The sequence below is a fragment of the Podarcis tiliguerta genome (assembly GCF_965153285.1).
Source record: "Podarcis tiliguerta genome assembly, chromosome: 3".
NCBI lineage: Eukaryota > Metazoa > Chordata > Lepidosauria > Squamata > Lacertidae > Podarcis > Podarcis tiliguerta.
The window spans coordinates 50,512,661-50,538,664 of NC_139536.1; the positions used below are offsets into that span (position 1 = coordinate 50,512,661).

General features: G+C 40.0%; 1 protein-coding gene across 22 annotated transcripts in view; it reads right to left on the bottom strand.

The window, feature by feature from the left end:
• The window catches only part of QKI (QKI, KH domain containing RNA binding), a 104,902-nt gene that overhangs the window by 64,119 nt on the left and 14,779 nt on the right, over positions 1-26,004 (bottom strand). For all 22 annotated transcript variants that reach the window (XR_014509687.1, XR_014509688.1, XR_014509689.1 and 19 more), the window contains exon 2: positions 7,827-7,969. Coding sequence is in view for 17 of the 22 variants with exons in the window: in XM_083434246.1 (XP_083290372.1) it covers positions 7,827-7,969 (143 nt within the window). In the remaining 5 variants the exon portion in view is untranslated. The remainder of the gene's footprint in view (positions 1-7,826; positions 7,970-26,004) is intronic.

Here is a 26,004-nt window from a genome sequence, read left to right on the forward strand (position 1 = left end):
TATTCTAAAGAGGGACTACCTTTACAGACCTATAAAAATATGTATAGGCAAATATAAATTCCATATTTAAACTTCTTAGCTGATTCACAGTTACCCTGAGGAAATTGAGTATCCAAATATGTTGATTACCCTTTGCATATTAAAATACAATTTATCCAGTTAAAGAATTTTTGCTGAATACCCAGCATATCTATGAGTGGAATTCTAAATTTCACTCTTCTAATGATTGAGTCCACACCAGCATTTCAACTTAACAGACAGAATGATCCCCCCTCCTCCTCCTGTGTGCTGTTCTGGAGGGGGACCACCATTACACAAGCAGAAGTGCTAGGCTTCTGCCGCCAGGATTAGTTAGGTGAATCCCACCCTCAAAGTTTACAACAAACCCTAAACGTTTACAAAGTCTGCTAACAGATTTTCTTAGACCATAGAGTTAATCCAGTTTTGGAACCAAAGTACAACATTAAAATATATCTAGTTATCCCTAATACAATCTTTAAGATTCTATTCTGAATGCAACATACCGTACTTTTTGTCCCATAGGACGCACCTAATTTGGGGGGGGGGGGGTTAAAGGGGAAAATTTTTCCTTTGTTTTCCCCCCAAAACCAGGTCGGGGAACAGTGGGATGGCGGCGCTGTGCCTCCCCGCTGTCCCCCGAGCTTGTGGGGCTGGCCGATGTCTGCCCGGCGCGCTGGGTTCTCTGCTTCAGGGCACCGTGTGGGCCGGGCAGCAGGCTGCTATCTGCAGCGTGGGGAGCCCCGCGGGAACTCCCGCAGGGCTCCCCACGCTGCGGATGTCTGCCCGGCGCGCGGGACGCTCTGCTTCAGGGCATCCTGCGCGCCGGGCGGCAGGCTGCTATCTGCAGCGTGGGGAGCCCCACGGGAACTCCTGCAGGGCTCCCCACACTGCGGATAGCAGCCTGGCGCGCCGGGCGCTCTGCTTCAGGGCACCCTGCGCGCCAGGCGGCAGGCTGCTATCCGCAGCCTAGGGAGCCTTGCGGGAACTCCTGCGGGCTCCCCAGGCTTGCTGATAGCTTCCTGAAGCCTGGAGAGCGAGAGGGGTCAGTGCGCACCAACCCCTCTAGCTCTCCAAGCTTCAGCGAAAGCCTGTATTCGCCCCATAGGACGCACACAGATTTCCCCTTCATTTTTGGAGGGGAAAAAGTGCGTCCTATAGGGTGAAAAATACGGTAAATCCCCTGAGCTCTGGAAGCTGTAGATTTCCATACAAAACTTGTGGCTCAACTTTAGACTTCAACAAGTTCAATATTGGTACAGCTAGCCTTCTTCCCAATAGTTCAGCAACGTTTGAAAACCTAGCCTACTCTCAGATAAGCTTTTAGCTTCATTTCTTTTACACGAGGGTTCCATGAATACAAGGCAATGAAGAATACTCCAGGTTTCACAAAATTCACAAATCTTCACAGTTACTATAGTTTTCATAATTAAATTATTACTTGTTTACAATATAATCCTAAAAATGTGAAAAGCATTCTGAGGCCTTTTTCTGCATAAGCAAATGCGAACATACAACCTACATACAATAAAAGCAAAATCCTGACAACACCATGTCAGGGGGACCTCTACAGTTTCACCTTTAGTAGATGTAAAGCACTGAGTGTCATCAGCATAATTATTGTCAGCCACTCCAAACTATTTCATGCAGAAGTTGAATTGTATACAGCAGATAAAATGGACCACAGCTTATGCAACACCACTGTTCTTAGCCAGCCAGCCAACAAGTCAGGAATCAAGCCAGCAAAGTGTTGCTCCCTCAATTCTATCTTGGCAACTGGTCCAGAATGATACCAGGGTTAACAGAAGAAACATTTAGTAGGCCCCAATCCATCTGCAAACTTCTTGAATACTTCTGTTTGAGTTCTAGTCTCAATTTTTCATATGGAAGCACGTCCTTACATATTTTGCTAAACTTATTTTCAAGAAATGGCTAATCTCTGCTTCTTATATGAAAAAAGTTACAGTCATACCTCTAGTTGTGTTCGGCTCATGCTGCGGATTTTTGGGTTGCGAACGTGGCAAACCCAGAAGTGTATACTCCCGGGTTTTGCTGCGTGCATGCGCGCAGAAGCGTTCTGCGCGCTTCACGCATGAGCACTCTATTGCATCACATGCAGAAGCGGCACTCTACTTACGGACTTTTCGGGGTGCAAACAGCACCCCAGAATGGATCACATCCGTAAGTAGAGGTACCACTGTACTAGCAGTAATTTGAAGAACTGCAACTTGTAAAGGTAAGTCAAATTCTTCTACATTAAAAAGCATGCTATAGTAATACCATATTTTAGTCTGCAAAACAGCAAGCAAGAATATAGAATCATCTGAATAAATTGCAAGATTAGAAGGCAAACCAATCCATTTACAGTGGGACATTTCACCTAACAGGTAAAGGAGTGGACATAGAGGCATCTTACCACTTACGTTCATTTCTCCAAACTGTCTGACCTTCACTGTCAGTAAGCAGAATGACAAGCCCACCAACTGTTTCCCTCCCTGGGCTACAATGCATTCTCTTCCTTTTTAAGGCCAGTGTACCACTGCAACAAACAGCAGGGCTTAAGCCAGCTGCTAGAATGTCACACAAATATATTTAGCTCTGATCTCATTTATTGCCTTCCCTTAGTGACAACCATGTAGTAACCTTCTTGCTCTTGCCAGATGACATGCTTTACCAAACTGGCACCACCATAATGCAGCAAGATTATCTGTCATCAAGACACATGCATTCGAGGTAGAGTCTTAATGTATTTATTACTTTTTATTTGCTTGAAACTACCTAGGACAAGCTGAAGTTTGGCAAATACTGGGGCACACCTTTTCCTCACTGATTTCAGTAGAGCTGTGTACAAGTCATAAGTGAAATTCTCATCCTGAATTTTTAAAGTTTTGTGTGATTACAGGTATTGTCATACTATTCATCAATATACTGATCAGATATTAGAAAAGCTATCATACCACAGCTGCATGGGCGCCTTAAGTTGTTTTTGTTTTTTAAATTTTTTTGTATTGGATAAAAAATGTTGTATCTCAATGATCTAAGTCATTATTTTGGATAACGTGTATCCACGTTCCCTGTTGGGTCATGTATGCAAGATAACTGACTGTTTAGTTTATTTTGTTTACAGTGAAATAAAATTACACACACACACACACACACACACGTACACAAATGCAGCAATTTAACACATTTTATTTCATTCCTCAAGCTTTGTGGAAAAACTGATCCTTAGAGACAAACTGGAAAAGGTTTGTGGAAATATTTTTATTCCCATCTGAAGATTGCCATATTTAATGGTATTTCTGTTGTTGTTGTCCCCCCACCAAAGCTCCTTTTATCTGACATGGGGGAGATTCACAGAACTACGTTGGAGGATAATTCCACCCACAACTTCCGATTACAAAGATAACCACAAATACAGTTTTTTAAAAATATATGATTTTAATAACAGCCCGCATTACTTGAATTCTCAATATTCAAGACTTAGACCTGCTTCAGACATCATTCGATTGCCAGCAATATGTTTTGAACTTTCACTTCTCCCAAATTCCCTCCATCCCTGGCTTCTGGCATGCTTCTTTTGCCATGACATCTGAATGATTCAAACTATGATTCAAACATTAGGAAAACCCCAACAAAGGCCAAATACAAAGATACTTTTATCTCCCTTAGGCTACCCCTTCCTAAACAGCTAAGTGATGAATGAATGAGAATGCTTAAGTAGGCACAGAAACTCTGATGGAGGTGCCGGGGGCGGGGGAGAGAGAAGGCGAGGAGAAGCAAGGGAATATCATGGTAAAGCTGGTTAATTGTCATTCCCAAGCAGGAATGCTTGCAGGTACTACATGTTTGACTTCTGACCCACAGCTAATATTCAGTATACTTTTGTTTAGAAATGCAAGGCATCTACAGATAGATGATGGTCAGCTCATTCAAGTCCTTAAGTAATTGATTAAAGAACTGAAATATATATAATTCCAGCATCCACTGAATGGTGAACTTATTCTTAACTGGGAACTAATGAGAAAAATTAATAATCTAAATCACATTAAGGAGCAAACACACCATGCAGATTTCTGAAGTTCAAATTGGTCTAGAAAGAGTAGCATGCTCCATGTTCTCTATCAGGATACCTTCATTCTTTCAAAGTCTGGGTTTCATTGCAAAAGAATGCTGTCCTCCAAACTAGTCACAGAAAATTCATATGCTATTTACAATCAGCCATCAAACAGTGATTTGCTGCTGTAAAGGTGCATTTATTTAGCATGACCAATGTACAGAAGGAATTAAAGAATTTCAGCAATCCCCAGCCAGATTCCAGGGAGTCCTGACTGCAGCTCTTTCTAGTGATGGCATTACTCCATGCTTGAGTACTTCTTCATTTGTTTCACTATCAACTGACAGGATATTTAAACTGTAACCCGATGATCACATTTGATGAGCTCTCTTATTCATAGGAATCTGATCTTATGCAGTCTTTTATTGGCAAGCTTGATTCCGGTAAGGTGCATGAAGTCAGCTTGACCGATTGCTCTATCACCCGGCTGATGGCAATACTTGTCAGGGATGTGTTCTTTCTCAAGTAAGCAACACACTGATCATGCTCTACCTCTAACACACATTTTTGAAGACAGGTATTCATGTTATCTCTCTTCTCTTATCAACCAGTAAGTCTCTGCTTCCTTACCCTCTTGAAACCTAGCACAATATAATTAAGGGAAATTAGAAAAGAAATATAGATATAAATATTCAAAGCACTGTCAGAAAGTAGTTTACCTTGTTTAGTAGTGTCACAACTTGGAATTAAAAAATGAGACAGATTCCCTATCGTATTTTATAAAAAGGAGACACTTCAAAGTTTAATTTTTTTTGGAAGAGACAGAAGTTCAACGGGCATGCCCTGACATGACTTTCTGGAGTATTTTACATGGCATCATGTCACTAAACTAATAAACACACTAATACACTATACTATACTAATACACACAGGACTAATAAACACTATTAATGGGGTGGGGGTGGGGGTAATACTGATGAAAGCCAGTGTGGTGTAGTGGTTAGAATGTCAGACTAGGACCTGGGAGACTAGGGTTCAAATCCCAACTCAGCCCTGAGCATGGATGCCCAGGTCTCTGGGGTGACCTGGAGTACATTTGCACAGTTAAAGCTAGTGCACCAGCTGCACCTGTTTCTGGGCACAATTAAAAGTGCTGGTTATGTCCTATACAGCCCTTTATGGTTTAGGTCCAAGCTATCTGAAGGAGCGCATTCCCTCATATGAACCTGCCCATGATTTAATATCTTTGAGGAAGGCCTTCTCTCGTTCCCACCACCCTCACAGGCATGCTTGGTAGGAACATGGGAAAGGGCCTCCTCATTGTCTGCACCCAGACTTTGGAACTCCCTCCCTAGAGAAGTCAGACTGGCTCCCTCCTTGCTGTCCTTCCACTGACAGGTGAAGGTTTTCTTGTTCCAAGAGGCTTTTGAGAACTGACTGCTTTTAATGAGAGGACTGGTGCCGTGCTGTTTTTATTGTAATTATCTGTATGGTTTTAATAGATTTTGCATGCTTTCGTGCACACACACACTTTTAATTTCAAATTCCATCCAAGTTTAATTTTTAAAATGATTGTTCATAGCTGTTATTATCTGTAAGCCACAGTTAGCCTGTCAGGGAAAAGGGTGGGGTATAAATAAATATATGTACAACTATAACAGCAACATAAAAAGCTGCCTTAGACCAGGTGAGGTATTTGCCCATCTAGCCTAATATTACCCATTATGACTGACAGTAGCTCTCCAGGGTCTCATCACTTCTTGCTGCAGGAATGGAGAACCTCAGGTCTGGCGGCTGAATGTGACCTTCCAGGCCTCTCCATCTGGCCCTCAAAACTATCTACAGCTCATACCCCTCTCACTGGCCCTACTTTGCACCAGAAGTACTTTTGCCTGACTGGAATGTGTCCTTGAACTCTGATGATGCCTCTTGCAAATCTGGATGGAGGATAGGGAGGGCTGTTTGAGTACATGCAGGAACTAGCCTACTATACAAAGGCAAAGTTTCATTAGCAGATCTGTCCACTGTTGCTTTTGGTCATATCCACCACTGGCATGAGGCCCTTAGAATATTGCCTAGAAGGGAATGTCTCTTAGCTCGAAAAGGGTTCCCCATCCATGCCTTACTAGATACTTTTACCTGGAGTTATCAGGGATTGAACCTGGCAGCTTCTGCCTACAAAGCATGTGCTCTACACTATTGAGTAATGGTTTTCTCCCTTGGAAACAGATAGTAGTTTGGAAGGGTGGGAGATTTAAACTGGGAATAGTGTAGATAGCAAGAAAATGGCCCTATGTATTTCAAAGGATTTCAAAGTCTGAAAGCAACAAGAACCAGGAGCTAATAAAAATAGAAATATGACATTCTCATCAGCCCAAATCAGCAAGCAGCATGGAAAGCGATTTCAGAAAAAGCAGCAACTTGGCAGAAGCCCTGCCCCAGGGTTGGTATTTTTTGTTTTGTTTTTGAGTGGGCTGCTCCTCCCCCCCCCCACCGCATTTTCTGGTCCCATGCCCCATTCACTGTATTAAGGCAGTAAATGCTACCCTATCCTGCATTTTAAAAGGTTTTTAAATAAAATTATGCAGACTCTGAAATCCTTGGTTTGTTATGTCTTCATTCCATAATTTACTCAACCATTATTAATTCAGGAAGAGCAATATCACAGCTTTCCATTTAGTAGTAACTGTTTTATCTACTAATTCATAATTAGTCTGTTACTTAACTGAAAGAAGTTACCATTGCTCCTATCAGTATAGTTTTTGTTGTTGTTTTTTACTAAAACATGCATGTATAGACACTCAACATGCTCAGCTGTGGCAAGTATAAAAAACTTGAGCACACTTCCCAAACTCAGTTCAATGTGCCTGCAAATGCTGTGCCCATAATAGGTAGGCCTCAATCGAATCCTACATATTCTCAGAAAAGCAACTGCACAGATTGTGTATAATTCCAAAAGCATAGACATAAGATTGGACACTTCTCTCAAAACAAAATGGTCAAATGACCAGTCAATCACATTTTAATGGTTGCCTTCCATTAAACTATAACTGCCACTGTATAAAAAATGAAACTTGCTAACCACATATTTTTCAACTATTAGCAAATCAAAACTTATTACTCAAGATATTTCAGTGTAGATTTAGGTATCAAAAGAGTTGTTGTTGTTGTTTAAAAAAAAAACTTTAGAGCTTTGCAGAAGTTCATCTAATATGAAATTTCAATTGTTATTCTGTTGTAGAGGCAAGATGTCATGTATTCTGAAGTGCAATCTCATATGTTACAGAAAGAAGAGGGTTCTACCAAATTATCACCTGAGCAGCAAGCTAACCTATGCCTGTTCTTAGACATAGGAAGGCTCATATATGGGAACATTTCAGAAACATCTCATTGGAAACAGGTGAGTTGATCCTGAGCACACAAACTGCAGGTGCCGTGGGGATGAGTATAAATGGTCTTACCCCTTGGCATCATGATAGAATCACGTAGCTTCCAGAACAGTATTGCTTTGCCAAGCATTTGACAATAGCTAATACCGTTATACTTTGTGAAGTGACCACTTCCTTAGTTTAGTCCAGAAAAACAGCAAGATATAAGTCATAAAATAAAAAATAAAGATTGCTCTATTTATCAGACCTTACACCTCAGTAGTATTCTTGGATCTAGAAAACTGGCAAACATGAAGCCACACTGAGAGGGTATTGCACAAACTATAAGCCAGAAGACAGATTCACCAAAAGAAGGTACTTACATCTGGAAATTCTTTTACAGGCACATATAGTTTCTCTTGTAACTGTACAATAGGTCCCACAGCATCAGGTAATTCTGCACTTCTCTTCTCCGTGCTACCATTTAACGTGTCGTTATACATGTCTTTCCGTACTCTGCTAATTTCTGTGGGGGGAAATGTATACTTTGTGTTAATCTCAAGACATTACAATTTCTAAAACATTTATTTATCAATTTTATTGTCATCTTTATGGGACCCCAAAATTTATTTCAATTATAAAACAATTGGAAACTGAATACATATATGCACCTTTTAAAAACATTTCTGCTACTGCCAGTTATACTCCAGGGATGTTTCTTTACATTAAAAAAGGCTGTTGTAGTAAAAATTTATAGATGTATTGACAAGGAAAACTTACAAATGTACCAGAAGCTGTTAACTACTCTTTATTACTGAAATATGTAAAGGGAAATAATTGAAGTATTTCATGAATTTCAGAGGGCCCATTATTGAGCACTATGACAAACCATTTAAAGAAACCAGTGTCAACTTGTCTTTATCTTTATTCTCAAAGTTACTAGAAAGTTACTAGAACTATTACTAGAATAGCTTATGTTTATAATGTTCTATTAATGCAATTACAAGGTACTCTGAGGTAGGAGAGGACATTCTGCTTTATAACTGGTGCAGGGAAACTCATCAATCCCATTTACTACTTCATCATTATATATTTACTCTCTAAAAATACTCAAAATTGATTAACTACAACTGGAAGTAAAGTTGTCAATACAAAACCTCTTAGTTATTGTTACCATAATATTTTACTTAAGTCCATCTTCAACTTTTGATTCAAGCAAAATACTGAAACCTCATGAACTATTTAAAGCTTTCCAAAATAAAAGTGTTTTTGCTTGCTTTACAAAATCAAATCCAGGATTGATAGGTATCATCCAACATCACACTCTTCCTCTCCTTATCACTGTGGGCCTCCAAAATCTGCTTCTGAGCGGCGGGGAGCACTCCAGAATAATTATGGGAGGTGGGAGGAAAAGGAAGTTCCATTGCACAAGTGGAAACTTCATTACACAATCAGGTGGGAATCATAGGATGTTACCATAAGGGTTCAACTTCAGAGGAAACTACAGTATAGCAAACAGAAAATTGCTAGGAATTCTAGAACTTCGTTGGGTCCATTGAGATACACATGATCACATTAGGTCTACTGCTCAAGAAACAGTCTGGACAATCTTCTGAAACCTCACCTAGTAGTGATCCAATCATAAATGAAGGAACCAAAGCCAATAACCTTTTTCCAGACCAATGCAACAAACCAAATATTCCAAAAGAGAAAATAACATCTACATGCTTCAAATATGGGGCTGGGAACTGAAAAGGAACCATTTTAGATAACACTGACCAAACAGAAATGACTATTCAGCTCTAAAGTAATTCATGTCACACCTCACGTCATGATGAAGTCACAGAATATCACTGCTATGATAGAAAAGAACCTTGCATTTACCAATATCAATCAGCTAGATTTTCACGCAAGTGTTACTGAGGACTGCAGGCTTGAATGTGACTTTACTTTTCTTTTTAAAGGCCCACATTTTGGCAAGTTAAACAGACACCCATGTGTAACATTAAGAACATAAAATGATACAGATCTCAGTAGCAGCCTCACAAATTCAGGGCACAGCAATTATGAGACAACAGTTTCTCTAGCCCACCTCCCCTTACAAGCATTACATCTGCCATTAGGGCACACGGGCCCCAACTCTTTCTCAAATTCAAACAGGCTTTCTTGCCTTGTAGTATAGAGAATTCTTCAGTGCCACAGACAACACATACTTACAGGCTGCTGAAATAAAGGTAAACAAAAATGAAATTTTAAATACATGTACAGGGTGGAGGGGCAGGATCTTCCTAAGTTACTAAACCAATGTTTTAGAAGCATCTCTTAAAGAATAATTTTCTGTCCCACTGCCATATTCCATTTTTTATATATGTTGTCTTTCATTAAATTTATACATTCTGTTGGTATTCAGTACAACAGAATCTAATTAACTGGTAGACACTACAGACTGTGGTGTAGAATATTTACTATTGTACCCAAAATGGAAAAGAATTTCAAAGAGCACATCCAGAAACATTTAAGCTTAGTAACAGTAATTTCATTTCTCTACTACAAACTGACATAAAAATACATCTATGCAGTGTACAGAATTCTCAACTAAAACCAACTTTAGACTGAATAGTAGTCTCCCCATGTTAAAAACCAGTGAAGTTTCTAAAGCAGTTTGGCATGCTTTAAGAAAGGGAATTCCACTAGGTAGCAGAAAACTGTTACATTACTTTAAGTAGCTCTTTGGATCACAAACATTAATAGATTCATTGCAAATTACTGTTTTCCTTCACACTCATTTCTTGTACACAGCAGTTTGAAAGCACACCAGTGCAAGTAGATAAATAGGTACCGATGCAGCGGGAAGGTAAACAGCGTTTCCATGCGCTCTGGCTTCACTCATGGTGTTCTGTTGTGCCAAAAGCAGTTTAGCCATGCTGGCCACATGACCCAGAAAGCTGTCTCCTAGGTCCTAGTCCAACACACTAACCACTACTGCACAACAGATGTGGTTTTTTACTTATTTCTGTGTTCTTTGCGATTTAATGTTTTCCTTCCATCAGTTTCCTTTGTGAATCCAGTTCATAGTGGTTAGAATGACTGGCTTGTCATATGAGACTGATAATATATTTTTAACTATTTGGCATCATATCAATTTGGCAGCAAACTCAATTTCATCATTTTCTATTATAAAAATGGACCTGCAGGGTTGCAAAGCCCTCACCCCAACTGCAACACTCAGCATTTAAAGTATTTAAAGCATTTAAAGCAACATCTTCCATACACAAACAGGTTTGAATCTAAACAGCCTTTCAAACTAACATTTCAAAATTGGTATAGCATTCAATTCACAATTCATGGCAGAATATTTTAAAACTTGAGCACACTGATTAGTTGCTAAAATTCCACAAATTTTATCCAGGGCCCACACATTTTGGAGGGAAGGTACACTTTAACAGGGCCTGAATGAACACGACACAACTGAGAACCAAAGACTCAGATGTTATGCAGTACAAGGCCTTATCACCATACTGCAGCAGCAAGCGGGTCAGCAGATGCAACTATGAAGCTCTGTTTTATACAATTTTGAAACAACTTTCAAACATCAGTCCTGAAAGTGCTACTTGTTTAGTACTCCAAACACCAGCATTGCGAGCATCATTACCCATCGATACCACTGACTTTTTTATATCTGCAGTATATCTGACAAGATTTTAACATACTATAGTTTAAGTAGCATTTCAGACATTAGTAGCAGAGCAGGTATTTCATAAAACATTTATTGTTCTTCAAACTGTAGCATTCTTCTACTGGGACACCTTGTAGAAATGTTTTCCAAATTTTAGCTTTACCTCAAGCTCCTATTGGTTATTACTATTCTCCTTTTTAGTACAAGCAGATACAAGTGACACAATGAAAACAAAGCAGGAAGCAAAAACTCAAGCCTCCATTCCTACAAAGAACTAATAAGTCTTACAACCTCAGCCAAAGTTCATGGACTGATAGTAGTTTATTGCTCAGTGATCATTTTCTTAGGGAGAGGATTGGGACAGGGATCTGCAAGTGATGTGAAGGGATAATGGGCATTGTGCAGCAACAGGGCCTGCATGGTGGTTGCATGAAGGAAGTGTTGGCTGACACTGAGCAGGGAGAGCTCGCCGGAGGGCACTGAGGGAGGAGCAGCTAGGTGCTGCAGCCTCTGGCAAGAGCCTCTTTCCTTTCCTCCCTCTCTCTCGGTCACCCTCCTTCCCCCCCCTCTCTCTCTCATATTCTCAACCCCCCCATTTAAATATTTATAAGTTTATGTTGATTAAAATCATTCTCCATTTTAAATATTGTATTGTTTTTCCTGTTTTTGTGCACTACAAATAAAATATGTGCAGTGTGCATAGGAATTAGTTCATATTTTTTTCCAAACTATAGTCCAGACCCCAACAGTGTCTGAGGGACAGTGCACTGGCCCCGTTTAAAAGGTTTGAGGACCCCTGCCTTAAAACATTCAGGGAAAACAAAAAGCAAACATTGTTGTAGTACAATGTGTACTTATTTTTTGTGTGAAAATATTACCAGAATATGCCCCTTTCAACACTTCCCCAGGATTCATCAAAGAATAATTTAAAATATTTTTCTTTCACAGAAACACCTATGCCATCTATCTTCAATGAATATCTGCGAGAACGATGCTTTGCTATGGATTGGGGGATGAAGAATGTTGCATCCAACTTTCTGTAAGCACAAGGAACCCTAGCACTAGGGAATTCTGTACACATGCCAAATTGCTTTGGGTAACTCCCAGATCAGGGAATTGGGTTGATTCAGGGGGCTTTGGGGTTGCCCAAATTGAAGCAGGGGTCTTCTAAGCGACTTTAACTGAATCAGAGTCCTCCCAAAGACTCCTTACTGACAGAGGTAAACAGACAGACAGATTCAATGTCTGTAAAAGTGTCTGTTTTATATTGCTCCATATGGGGAAAACCGTGTAAGGAGGAAGAGGAGTGCAGATTTGTGACAGGCAGCTCTAGTTTTCAACCAAGGAATAATTTTACTAATGCTTTTTTTTTTTTTTACTTCCAATTGTGGTGCTTATGGGAGGCATGTAGAAGAAATTTATCAAAAATTGTTCCAGTGTTTTTCATTGGTTTTTGTTACTGTGTCTGGCAGCAAAGGCAGGAGTAATCCCCAGAGCCTTAGTATTAGGAGTTTGTAACTCCCTTTGTGACTTTTTTCAGAGTGACAAATACAAGAACTACCACCATGACAATCCATATCAATGATTAGCTATTTGTGACTATCAGTTGCTGCTCACTTTGCTCTCAAACCCCACCCCCACCTTACTCCTCACCAAAGCACCACAGCGCAGACTGCCAACACATCTCCCCTGTTGACTGACCCACGCCACCTCCACAGGTCAATCTCGCTTACCCTCTCCAGCCCACTGCCACAAGTCCACCTCACTTACCTGCTTGCCCACCTTGCTCACCCCACTCACTGCCATCAGTAATAGGAGGATGCTTGGAAAAAGCTGTAGCACGATCTGCTTTACATTAACACTGAATGGTTTCAGACTAATGCAGCATGCTTTATTTTGATACGCACATGCTGGGCTGCAACCAAGAGATAGGCAAAAATGCTGACTGAGCTATGCAATAGCCCAATAGCACTCAGATCTGACCTAAATGAACCAGCACCTAAAACCAAATCTACGTAGAATCAGTGATGGAGAACTTCAGACCCACCACACCCCTCAATCTGGCCTGTCAGGTCTATCTCAGAAAGCCTCACCCATCTGCCAGTCATTCTACATCATTTTATTGAGTTTGGAAATAAGTCCTTAAAAAGCAGACAGAAGGATCTCACACCTCCAATCTTTGTACTGAGCAACAAGATGCCAAGATCAGGTTTAAGCCCTCTATCCACTCTGCAAAAAGTAAACTGCACCATTTCCACCCAAACCAGTGAAGGTGATGAGAAATGCTGCCATTTACTTTCATTTCTGATCTTAGCAATTTGCTGCTTAGCACTAACACAAAGTAAAACCCCTTTGCCTCTATGCCTGCTCAGGCAGAGGGAACTTCCCAACCACCCAAATCTCACTGCTGGAATGGATGGGGAATGAGCGGGCTGAGCATTTGCTAGTTGCCAGGAGGAAGAGAAGTAATGTGTGCAAATATATTTTAATTTAATTTTTGTTTTATTCCAATAGAGAAAATTGTATTTATTTTTCTTTGTACTATTTGAATTTATTCCACTGGTAGGAATTTGATTTTGCTTTGTTTCTGTCTTACCCCCACTGAACACTTGGAAAGTTGGTCATGTTTGAATCCAGCTCTCAGAGCAAGTGTTTCCCTACCCCTCACCCCTAATTTGAACCAAGCTTAAGACTGTTTTCCTCTATAATGAATAACAACAGTATAAAGTATAACAACACTATAAAGTATAACAACAGATGCCCTCATCACAGCAATATCTTATTTGGTGTAACCTATATAACTGTTTTTTGCTCACTTCTCAGTTTATGGATATTTATCACTTGACATGAATGTTTACTTTACATTTCATGCAAAGTTAAAACACTTATGTAGTAAATGCCAACTCTGAGCACTGACCTAGTCTTGCTCAGTGACTTATCACAGAGATGTAAACTGAAATCAAGGTTTTGAAAACAGTTTAAACACCAGGTACTGAAGGTGCCATTTTCCAGCATGTGGGAGTGGGAGAGGTGCCATATGAATATCTACAGGGCTGCTCAATGTATCCACCCCCACATTCATCTAAAAAAGTCAAGTAGAAACAGGGTCACATTATCATAAGCAACCTTCTTTGCAGTTAGCAAGCTTCTAACAAAGCACCTTGTCTTCACTGCACAAGCTGCCTTGTGACAAGTAATTACAGCAGCCTTCCCTAATATGATGCCCTCCAAAATGTTTTGGACTCCGTTTCCCTGCAATCCCAACTAGCAAGACCAATAGTCAGGAATAATGACAGCTGCAGACCAAATACCTAGAGGGCACTAAGTTGAAGATGCCTGGCTTAGACGTGTGAAGGCACACGAGCTGGCAAGAACACAAAGAACTTGACCAAAAGATGCAAAGAATCGTAACTGACTTTAAAAGAATTCTTCACAAAAGATAATTGTTTTGTTTTAGAATAACTGTTTTCAGTATGCTTTATAAGGATGAAAGATTATCACATTTCTCATTTTTGTAAACCAACATACTTCACTATGGGTAAATGCAGTTGATATCCAGGAAACAAAACCTACCTTTAGGTACTTACACCTATGTAATGCAAACCAGTATGAGCTGCTAAAGCAACTATTGTTGAATAAAAGCATATGTTCATTTAAGCACAAAGCTGTAGCTTGATGGAAATGTAAGCATAGAAAATGTACATTACAAATGCAGAAATACTGTATTTACTTGAGCCATCAAATCTAACATACACCTCAATTTTCAGAATCTTGAATCCAAAAAAAGCATTTGCTGTCAAATGTAAATGTGCCATCAAATCTAATGCACACCTTAATTTTCACAACATAATTTGATCAAAAAATGCGAGCATTAGATTCAAGTAAATACGGTACTTGCTGACAAAACCATTTGCTTCAATCAACTATTGCATAGCATCCTTACTTCTTGTTTAGAATGCCATATGGACTACCTGATATTACATGCTTTATTTAATCCATTTAAGGCCCTACTGATCTAAATGAATAGTTTAGCTCCCTATGAAATAATTGGGATATGAAAGAAAATGTTATACTGTGGAGGACTCCTGTTCTGAGTCCGAGGTAGCCATGCAATTTTTTCAGATAGAAAAAACAGGGGTTCAGGCCAGCATACAAAGACACAGTATTCGTCACAATGTACCCACTATTACAAGGCATACATTACATGCAAGCAGTACTCCAGAATCACCACAAGAGAAGTCTTGGGAGTGGCAAAGCAGTTGTAGCAAACAGGACTGGAGCCCGGTGATCACAGTTTCAAAGAGAAACTCCTCCTTCAGCCTATGAAGCTAACAAGGTCCCACTTCAGGCACAAATAGAGGCAACTGCTGTGGGCTGGCTAGATCTCTTCAAAACCGTGCTGGATTATTTGGCAATAGCCTATTTATATATTGAATATACTAGCATTATGGTCACTGCTCCAAACTCGTTCAACAATAATGGTTAAGAGCGGTAGTCTCGTAATCTGGTGAACCGGGTTAGCATCCCCGCTCCTCCACATGCAGCTGCTGGGTGACCTTGGGCTAGTCACACTTCTCTGAAGTCTCTCAGCTCCACCCACCTCACAGGGTGTCTGCTGTGGGGGAGGAAGGGAAAGGAGATTGTGAGCCGCTTTGAGACTCCTTAGGGTAGTGATAAAGGGGGGTATCAAATCCAAACTCTTATGATCCTCACCATCCTCCTGGTCAGTTTCATGACCAACTGTTATTGGGCACAGTCATTTATGGTATCAATATTTTTTACCTCTTTGTTACAACGGGAACACATGTAGCCAGTTTATGCAATGACAGTTGAAATCAATACTAAATTTCAAATCATACACTCTCCTTTTCTTAATTTATGTGTTAAAGACCCCCTTTTAAAACTGCAATCATTAAAACTGAACATATTTTTATTATTCCAACGATGGCACAAATACGTTTTTGCTCGCCCTGCTCTGTACACAGTCGGCATTAATAAATATCACCAGATCAGACTAAATTCAGAAAGTTGGTTGTGAGGGGGGAAGATTCTGTTGCAGTTACTAAGCCTCTCCGGAGAAATCCCAAGCAGTCCCTAGACTTCTATAATGTTGAGAAATAAGTTGACATTGTAGCTACCGTATTCTATCCAGCTGCAAGAGGTGGCACTATGTTTTTTAATGAAAGAAATTACTCCTTTATAAACTGGGCATGGTCAAACACAAAAAATCTGGTAATGGGGTACCTTTAATACCCCGCCCTGAGAGAGAGAGAGAGAGAGAGAGAACATACGCAACCTACTGGGCACTCACCTACCCTCCAGGAAGACATACAGGATTTGTTTCCAATCCATCTTCATCAGCGAAGTAGTGGAGCAGAATTTTCTTCCCCACATGCTGGACTGGGGGGAAGAAATTATGACTATTCTTCGGAGATTAATCACTAAAGAGCAGCCAGCATTTTTCCTCCCCATCACAGCACTGGGAAGAGATGGACCTCTCCTCCTTGCTTAGTACTTTGATAGGGAAGATAGCTTGAAAATGCACCTTTTCTCCCTCTTGGATGCCACCATCGCTAGCAGTTCAGAGGTACTCCTTCCTGTTTCTGGAGAATGTGACAGCATGCGAGAGGGAAATCATGTGTCTGTCCAAGGTCAGGAAGTGGCATCCTTTAAAATCAGCAGACCTGATCCAGCCCACAAACCATCTCTGATTTACACAGTATTTGTTTTTATGTTGTAAACTGCCCTGTGATCTCCAGATGAAAGGTAGTATATAAATTTAATTAATAAATAAAAATCCATTTGAATGAATGAATGAAGTGGTCTCTCTGGAGTTAATATTATCCATAGTATCAAGTTTCTGTCCACTGGCATTATTGTGTGTTGAGACTGAAATCAACACCTATCATCATGGCATGTAAAGCCATTCTTGTGCAGGCATTTTTTCAGTGGTACAACAGTTTTACACATATAAAAAGGTGGTGATAAACTCTGTATTCAGCTTTGGGGGAGGATCATAGGAAGAACCTATGGTAACACTTGGAATATATGGAACATTTACTTTATGAATGTATGACCAAGGTGATTTCACCTAAGTTTTTTTTCTCTGATACTGACAGCATTTGTTCACTCATTTATTTCTAAGAATCCAGACATTTCCTTCAAACTACTGCATTCCTGTTTTTTCTCCAGGTATTATAGCAGCCTTCAGGTGTGAACTAACATCAAAGTGCTAATGTTTCAACTGAGTTGGAAATATGGGAGAACATCATACTCATTGCAGCCTTATTCCTGCACCAGTCTGTGCACTGCTTCTGAGGAAAACAGTGAAAAGAGATTTTCTCCCTTAACTCACCAAGTTTCTTCTAGATAGTGCTCAGTGAGTAGCTTCTCACCTCTAGGAAGGCTTGGCAGATACTGATTTAGATTAATTCCAATCTAGTCACACAACCAACTCTGGAATGAAACCAAACTTGGTTGCCCTGGTAAATGACTTCTGCCAGGAAACTGAGCGGGGTTGCAAGCTAATTGGTTCTCTTACACCCCTCAACAGCTTTTGATACCATTAACCATGGTATCCTTCTATATAGTTTATATGAATTGACATTAGGAGGCACTCGTCTCCAGTCCTTCCTAAAATACTGGTGACAGAAGGCGGCCCTGAAGGATTAATGTGACACACCAGAGAGCTTCCAAAGGTTCCATCTTGTTCCCTACACTATTTAATGTCTACATAAACCATTTAGGAAATCATCTTGTGGTTTTGTCTGCAGTGTTATCAATATGTGGATGTAATCCAGCTCTCTCATTTGTATCTAGTAATCCCATGGAGATTTACAACACTTTAAATTGTGTTGGAAGCACCTTTGGGTTGCATAAGAGTAAACAAACTAGATATTAATCTGTACAAGATCAAGGATAAACAATCTATGCTGGATGGATGTTTGCAACCATGTCAGACAGGATTGCACTCTTCCTGAAGGTGTAATAAGCAGTTCAGAAGCTTTCCTGCATTGGGCATAAACTGAGTAAGTGCAGGCGGTGACCAGGAGTGCTTTGCTACTATTATTAGGCTGGTGTGCCAACGGGAACCCTATCTGAAATAAACAAACATCAGCTTAGCTATTCATGCTAGACTACTTCCTGTAATGTGCTTTATGTGGTGCTGCATTTAAAGAGGAATCAAAAACCTCAACTGATGCAAAATGTGGCCACCCAGGTACTGTGGGGGCCAGGGGGGCAGAACATGTTTCAGTTACTCCAGTTACCAGTGCACTTCCAGACCTATAATTCAAAATACTGGTATTGCTTTTTTTTTTTTTTTAATTTTTATTAAGGGTTTTCTTGTTTTACAGAAGTAAGTGTAATGCCTCGTTGTTGTTTTTCCATGTAACATTTTTACAAATCTGTTTCATTTGTTGAGGCATTAGTGGGAGAAGAAAAGAAAAAAGAAGAGGGGGGGTGGAGAGAGGGAAGATGGATGGGGGTGGGGTCGGGTGGCGGTGTTTCTATTATGTTTAATGTATGTAGAGTTTGGTGTCAGCGTTGCTTGTGTTGTTCACTTGTGTTCCTTTGGTGGTGAGAGAGGTTGGGGTTGGCCTAGGGTGTGATTGTTTGCTTGTGATTGGCTGTGGTGATCTTTGTTTTCGTGTGTGAGTGAGGTGGTATTGCTTTTTAAAGCCCTAAACTCTGTGGGCTGGTTACCTGAAGGACTGTTTTCATCCATTTAAACACCGATAGCCTTAAAAATATATACATGTTTTTAAAAATTCAGTGTTAGAAACTGGGGTATGATTACTAGGAGCCATGTAGCTGCTGGGATCTAGGTTGTGGGCACCAAACCAAAATGTCTAGGTGCCTTCTTTCTGCCCTGTTACTAAACCAGGCTGCCCTGCAGCAAAAAATAAAAATGCTGCCAGGTGAAAATCAGGGGGTCTGCAGGGTAGTGCGGCAGCAACCCCTCTAAACACCTGATTCACCTGGCAGCACGTCTTTTGCTGCTGCACTGCTGGGAAAATCAGGTGTTTGGATGGAGGCAGATGTGCGTCTTTTACTGCCATCGTGCCCAGCAGACGAGCTGACTGCAGCCAGGCAGGTGGAGATGCTAGCAGCCAACAGTGGCTCCTGGACATCTCCTGCCAGTTGCAAATCCCCATTCTACCATGTTGCTCATTGGGAACCTGGTGCTATGCAATTTCTTGGACTAACACACTGCACATAATTATTGTGATGATCAAGTCTGCAGACAGAGAGCTTGTGCACAATTCTGAGTTAATTAAAGGATGGATACAAGTGTAATAAATCTATAAAAATACACAATGAATCAGCAAATTTGTGTACCTGAAATATCCTTAAAATATCTCAGAGTGAAATACTAGTTTCTGAAACCTTGCTTGGAAAAATCGTAAGCTACCCTAAAAATTCTTCAATATACTGTTTTATCCTTTTTCAACTTATATCAGGATTGCAACTGTAAACTGAGAAAATAATGGGAACACAAGGAACAGGCCTTCACTTGTAATATACGCTTTCATTCATGATTATTTTGAGGCCTAAATATTTCAAAAGCTTTATAAATAGATCAGTTTGCCAAATGCCTTACACGCAAGGCAACAAGGTCATCTTTTAACAAACTCTCTCTAGTTCTTAAATAAAGGAAAAATGAACCATCATCCATCTAAACTAAGCAGGCCCAGCAAATACCCTGCAATTCCTACCCTCTACTCAATGTCGAAATGGGTGGATAAATTTAAAGCCTGCTCTCCCAGGAGTTGCTTTATAGGCAATTTTCTTCTAGTATCAAGGACTGCAATTTCCATTCGACTGCCAGTTTGCGATTAAATTCATCATCTTTATTATAAAAATGTGCTGCACTCTATGGCCTACTGAGCAAGAATAGTAGGAAAGATATTTTTCACTTCTAAAAGCAGCATCATTCTAAAATATCCACCACATCCTTTCCAAGATTCTCTTCTTCAATATGATGGTAACATATATCATTCACAAAAAGATGCATATTTGAAATTTTCATGTATGTAACATCTTTCCATGCAGATCTAAAAACAATTTATTCTCAAAATCGTCATAATGAATATATTCATTATCTTAAGCACCTTTTAAAAAATGTTACCTATCTGAACAAACATGCTCTTGAACCACCACATTACTCTCCAGTTTGACTTTTGAAGAACAGGTTCTGTTGAAGGGCTACAGGTATATTTCAAAATACGGAATATTATTTACATGTATGTTTGGGAAAAGCTTATTACAAGGCACATTTATCACTGAATCCTAAAGGATTTCTCAAAAATTATGTTGTTAGATAAAGCATTAACTAGCACTGTAAAGTGATATTTGCAATTCTAATACACGATCAGGTAATTTTTGATAAGGAATGTCCACATATTTTAGCACAATCCCAGAACTATGTTTAAAAGTTCTTGATCAAATTTGTTTAAGGGTTATTAAACACACAGAATGGAACCCGTTTCAAAGGGGGACAAAGAGCCCTTTAACACTAGGCTCAACTAACTGAGCACTAGGCTCTAATTTGAACACTAGGAGCAAATTAGAAAGGTACTCAAACTACCTAATCAGCTTTTAAATTCAAATTATGAAGTAAGAAAACTATACAATTATCAGATCCCAAAACTATTCATTTTACCCCTTTAGGCCTCTTCCAAAAAATCTGTGGGTAGAAAGTATGTCTTAAGCAACACATCACATTCTCTCTGTTAACGTTCAAAGTAATGGCATCACATAAGTAGGAAATGTAATGTGAGTGCTGCTTTGAGCTTAGTTTTCCAGTGCATATTTGCAAATATAGCAATCAAATGAGCTCTGCAGCACCCTATGATACCACAAGACCAAGCACCAGCAGTGAGGTTACCAGATATCTACAGCCACTTGCCATGACAACTATGAATTTCATTTTGGCTATTAAAACAGGAATGCTGTCATGAGTAAGTATCAGCTGCACTTTGCCACTTTGAGGGGCGAGAGAAATGCCAATATTTTTCTTGTCAAGGTAAACTATGCTTGCCAGATGTGCCTGTCATTGTCAATCCTGCCACACTGCTGAAATCCTCTACAATAGATTAAAAATGGTGCTGCCTGCTTCTGCTTATACTCTTTTTATTTCTCACTTCCACGCATATCCTTTCCTCAAGCTCTATCCTGCTTCTCCATTTCAAGACCCTTTCCCAAGCCTCTTCCCAAACCTGTCATGTCTGCAGAAGAGTACAGTTCCACTGCAAATAAAGAGTTGACCTCTCTTCTGCCTAATCTCCCTCCTCTCAAAAAAAATATTTACACCAACTTATTTACACCAGCTTAGCCCTAAAATATGCCAGCTATTTTATCCTCCCTACTTTAAAAACAAACTAGTTGCTGCAAGTAAGGCAGGTTGGCAGAAAGATCTGGACTATACTTCTTGGGAAAGGAGAGTTGGGTTTATTGGTCTTTTTGCATTAATACTGAAAATGAATTTCTACTGCTCTATGCCAATGCACCAATTGGAAAACTGTACAGTGGGCAGGCACAAACAGAAATTCTGCTAAGGTAAGGGAGTTCAAGTTGGGAGAACTCGCATTTTTGGTAGAGCTGCTGGGAGGAAGATAGTGCTCTTTGGTTGTGCTGAGTATAGAAGAGATGGTGCAATGTTCATTTTCTTCAAAAAAAGTAGTGCACGACTTGAGATTGGAGGAGCATGCCATCTATACTGTTAGCAATTCTCTGATTCTATTGAAAGATGGGACAGGCTGCGCTTATGTGGGCAAGTGGGCTATCAAAAATATTTGAGACTAGTTTGTAGATACCTACAGGTGGCATTCATTATTCATTAACAAGCTGTAACTTAAGTTATATTAAAAAGTACGTTGCAAGTATGCGAATGCAACAATTTAATTTGGTATTCCACACCTGTAAGGAAACATTTTCAAAATTTCAGAAACTCAATTAAAATGGTTAGCAAACTCCTACATGTCCAGATGAGGAAAAGAAGAAAGCTCAACCATCAAGCACTGAAAGTCAAACATATTTTGCCTTTTGCTTGCAGTGAAATGCAGGGCAGCCACTCCAATTAAAATGAATCATAAAGGGACCAGCTCACTGGAGATTTGTTTAAGAATAATGTTCAGCAGGTTAAGTTTGCATTGCTCTATTAGTATGCAGGCATTCAAATGTTATATACAACACAGAACTTGATTAGATTATAGCTGTTCAGTCACTCTACTATACCTTATTCAGTGAAAGCCATAAAAACAATAAATTGTTTTCATCCTGATAAGACCAATAGTAAAGTGTGTGTGTACACATACACATGGATATTTTGAGGGAGCTAGTGGCACAGCCATTGAAGAAAAAAGCCTCCCCAGGGTATCTGAAAACTACAACCTGGTGGGCAACCATACCCCTCTTTGGACAAGGTGTTCATGTAGGCAGCAGTGGGTCAGCTACAGGAATTTTTGGAGGAAAACAACTATCTCTGGACTCATTCCAATATTGGTTCACATCTGGCTTTGGCTAGAAATCAGCTTTGTTCACACTTATGGATGTCCTGGGGGGGAGGGGTGAAACACTGATTTTATGTTACTGGCTCCCCCTGACCATTTATAAGAGTTGGGGATAGAAAAACTGTTCTACAATGATTCTGGCTCCTACCTGCATGACTGGTCCCAGAGAAAAGCATTAGGGAAATATGTGTCTGTAATTGGCTTTGATATTTTGTCACTCGCTTAGAAGACTACTTTGGCATTTGTCTGTTAATTGTAATTATAATCCCACCTATCAACACTACCAGACCCACATTTAAGACAAACATTTTGCATGAATACAAACATTTACATCTCACTTCTACACCCACATTTAAGACAAACATTTTTCACATGTGCTGGTATGTTTCCCCAGTTCTGCTAGAACACTGAATTCTAACTGGTAGATTACTTCTAAGGGCATTTAAAGGCATTTAATTAATTATCCAGGGTAGAACTGGGAATAAGGTCTATCCGAAGATATCTGCTCCTTTTCATAAAGAAATTTAAGTGTACTAATTTGAAAAACTCATCCCATGTGCCTCAAAAAGCATTCTAAAAAACTGTCGAGCTTATTATGTTATTGTTTAGGAATCAGCTTTTTAAAGAAAGCATTATTCCAAATACATTCAACTGAATGGCTTTACTATTATAAGTAAAGGTAAAGGGAACCCTGACCATTAGGTCCAGTCATGACCAACTCTGGGGTTGTGGCGCTCATCTCACTTTATTGGCCAAGGGAGCCGGCGTACAGCTTCCAGGTCATGTAGCCAGCATGACTAAGCCGCTTCTGGCGAACCAGAGCAGCGCACGGAAACGCCGTTTACCTTCCCGCCGGAGCGGTGCCTATTTATCTACTTGCACTTTGACGTGCTTTCGAACTGCTAGGTTGGCAGGAGCAAGGACCGAGCAACGGGAGCTCACCCCGTTGCAGGGATTCGAACCGCTGACCTTCTGATTGGCAAGTCCTAGGCTCTGTGGTTTAACCCACAGCGCCACCCGTGTCCCCTTTACTATTATAAATGTCACTAAATACCACAACACATGCATCTGCCTAGTAAAAAAGTGCTCTGCCTCTCCTTTCAAAGAATTTTCTTTATCTGGGGCAATTCCACTTTAGCTGCATTAAAAAGCCAGGCACCTCCATCAGCATAGCTGGGACCAAGTGCCATTTAGTTCCTCCCCCTACCCTCAGTAGCCTCTCTTGCACTGGCCATTCTACTTGATTATTATGTAAAAGTGAGCTATCAATGTACTTCTTTTTATTACCCCATGTTTTCCTTTTGTATCAAGTCTACCTGATAGTGGATGTTCAGTATTATGATTGCTCTCTATCTACTGCAAATAAGTTTTATTAGTCTAAGTAGCCATACTGTAAAACCATTAAAGCAACGTTGTTTGCCTAGTAAAATGAGTTTTACAACCAGCTCATACTGTCAAACAAAACAAACTAAACATGGAACTCAAACACGTTTATTTCAAGTTTTAGCACAACCCAGCTACACAATAAATATTGCTATTATTCTTCACCGAGAGATTTCACACCAGGCCAGCCTTCCAGATAAATCTTAAAGCTAACCGCATTTCCCTCCCCTCCCCCTTCATTCATCCTTCCATGCTTTACTTCTGTCTCCCTCCTGGCCTCTGAAAATACCCAACTCTTTCCATACCCTTCCTATTCAGATTTCTTTTAAGCTCTGTAATATTTAACAAGAGCTGCAGTACTTTTAAGTCCAAGAAAGAGCTAGGGAAAGAAAAGAGATATACACAGCAGCAACTGGAAGCACTCAATCTATAGACCATCATAAGACAGGATGAACATAAGAATAGCCCTGCTGGATCAGGCCAAGGCCCTATCAAGTCCATCATCCTGTTTTCCACAATAGCCAACCAGATGCCTATGTGAAGCCCACAAAGAATATATGAGCACATTGAAAATATATGATGACAGATTCCTTCCTCAATATTTTCTGCTTTAACTATATCCTGCCTTTGGGTAAATTCTCTTGCTCAAAACAAGCTATATGGATATACACACAAAAAAACCCCATACAGAATCCTTTAATTTCCCCCCATAAGCTTACCTAGATTTGAATTACTTTTGGTGAACTTTAATATTTGGAGTGTTCTTATGCTTTCTAAAATACCAATTATTACTAGTGCTCCAAAGCTTTGATTAGTAGGTCTGTCAGCATTCTAAACACAGGTAATTTATATCAGCATAGGACCACCAACAAGCAACTCTGCTCTTTAAAGACACATTGTCATGAAAGTTGCAAATACATACAGTGGTACCTCGGGGTTACATACGCTTCAGGTTACATACGCTTCAGGTTACAGACTCCGCTAACCCAGAAATATTACCTCGGGTTAAGAACTTTGCTTCAGGATGAGAACAGAAATCGTGCAGCGGCAGCAGGAGGCCCCATTAGCTAAAGTGGTGCTTCAGGTTAAGAACAGTTTCAGGTTAAGAAAGGACCTCCAGAACAAATTAAGTACTTAACCCGAGGTACCACTGTAATAGCTTCCTCATTCTTCCTTCTGGCTTGGTAACAAAGATGAAAGACCAGCCTACCATTGGGGATGATACAATCGTGCCTTTTCTTCTAAGAACCAAATGAAACTGAAGCTTACTTGTCCTCTGCAGAAGCTTATGCCAATGGATCCAACAGGGTCACTCAGCAGAATGGGGTGAGAAGCAGGTTTTGGCAATACTCCCATCTCCATGCAGCTCCTTATACCCCATATATCTACTCTGGAGATTAGAAGGCCCACCTTAATAGATTTAAGGAGCACGGAAAGCTGGAAGGGGGAGGGAAAGCACCAAAAATGGCTTCTCTCTCCATTCTCCTGACGAAAGCCTTACTGTCAAACAAGGTTAAAAACACTGGGTTGTATCCAATTGTGTAATTCAGCTATTTATAATACTGATGAACTCATTTTGAAACCATTGTAATTCTCGTATGTAGACTTATTTTAAACTTTTATAATTTTTGGAAAGCTGTAATATTTTCACTCAAATAGTGGTAGCTTCTGTGTATTAAATCACTAAGAAGAAACTCCCTCCTCCTTCATACTATAACAAGGAATGTTCTTTGAGAATTTAAAAGATGTAAACACATGTTAACTATCTTTTTTACAAGGAAAGAATTAGTTTACAGTCCTGTAAATTATACTGGGGACAGCAACTTCAGAAATAACTGGTGGTTTTAGAAAGAGGAAGGACACTGAGTTGGTTTCATTTACAGTGGTACCTCGTGTTATGGACGGGATCCATTCCGGAGGTCCGTCCATAACATGAAATGCCAACAACTGGAAGTGCTGCATCTGCACAGGCACAATTTGGCGCTTCTG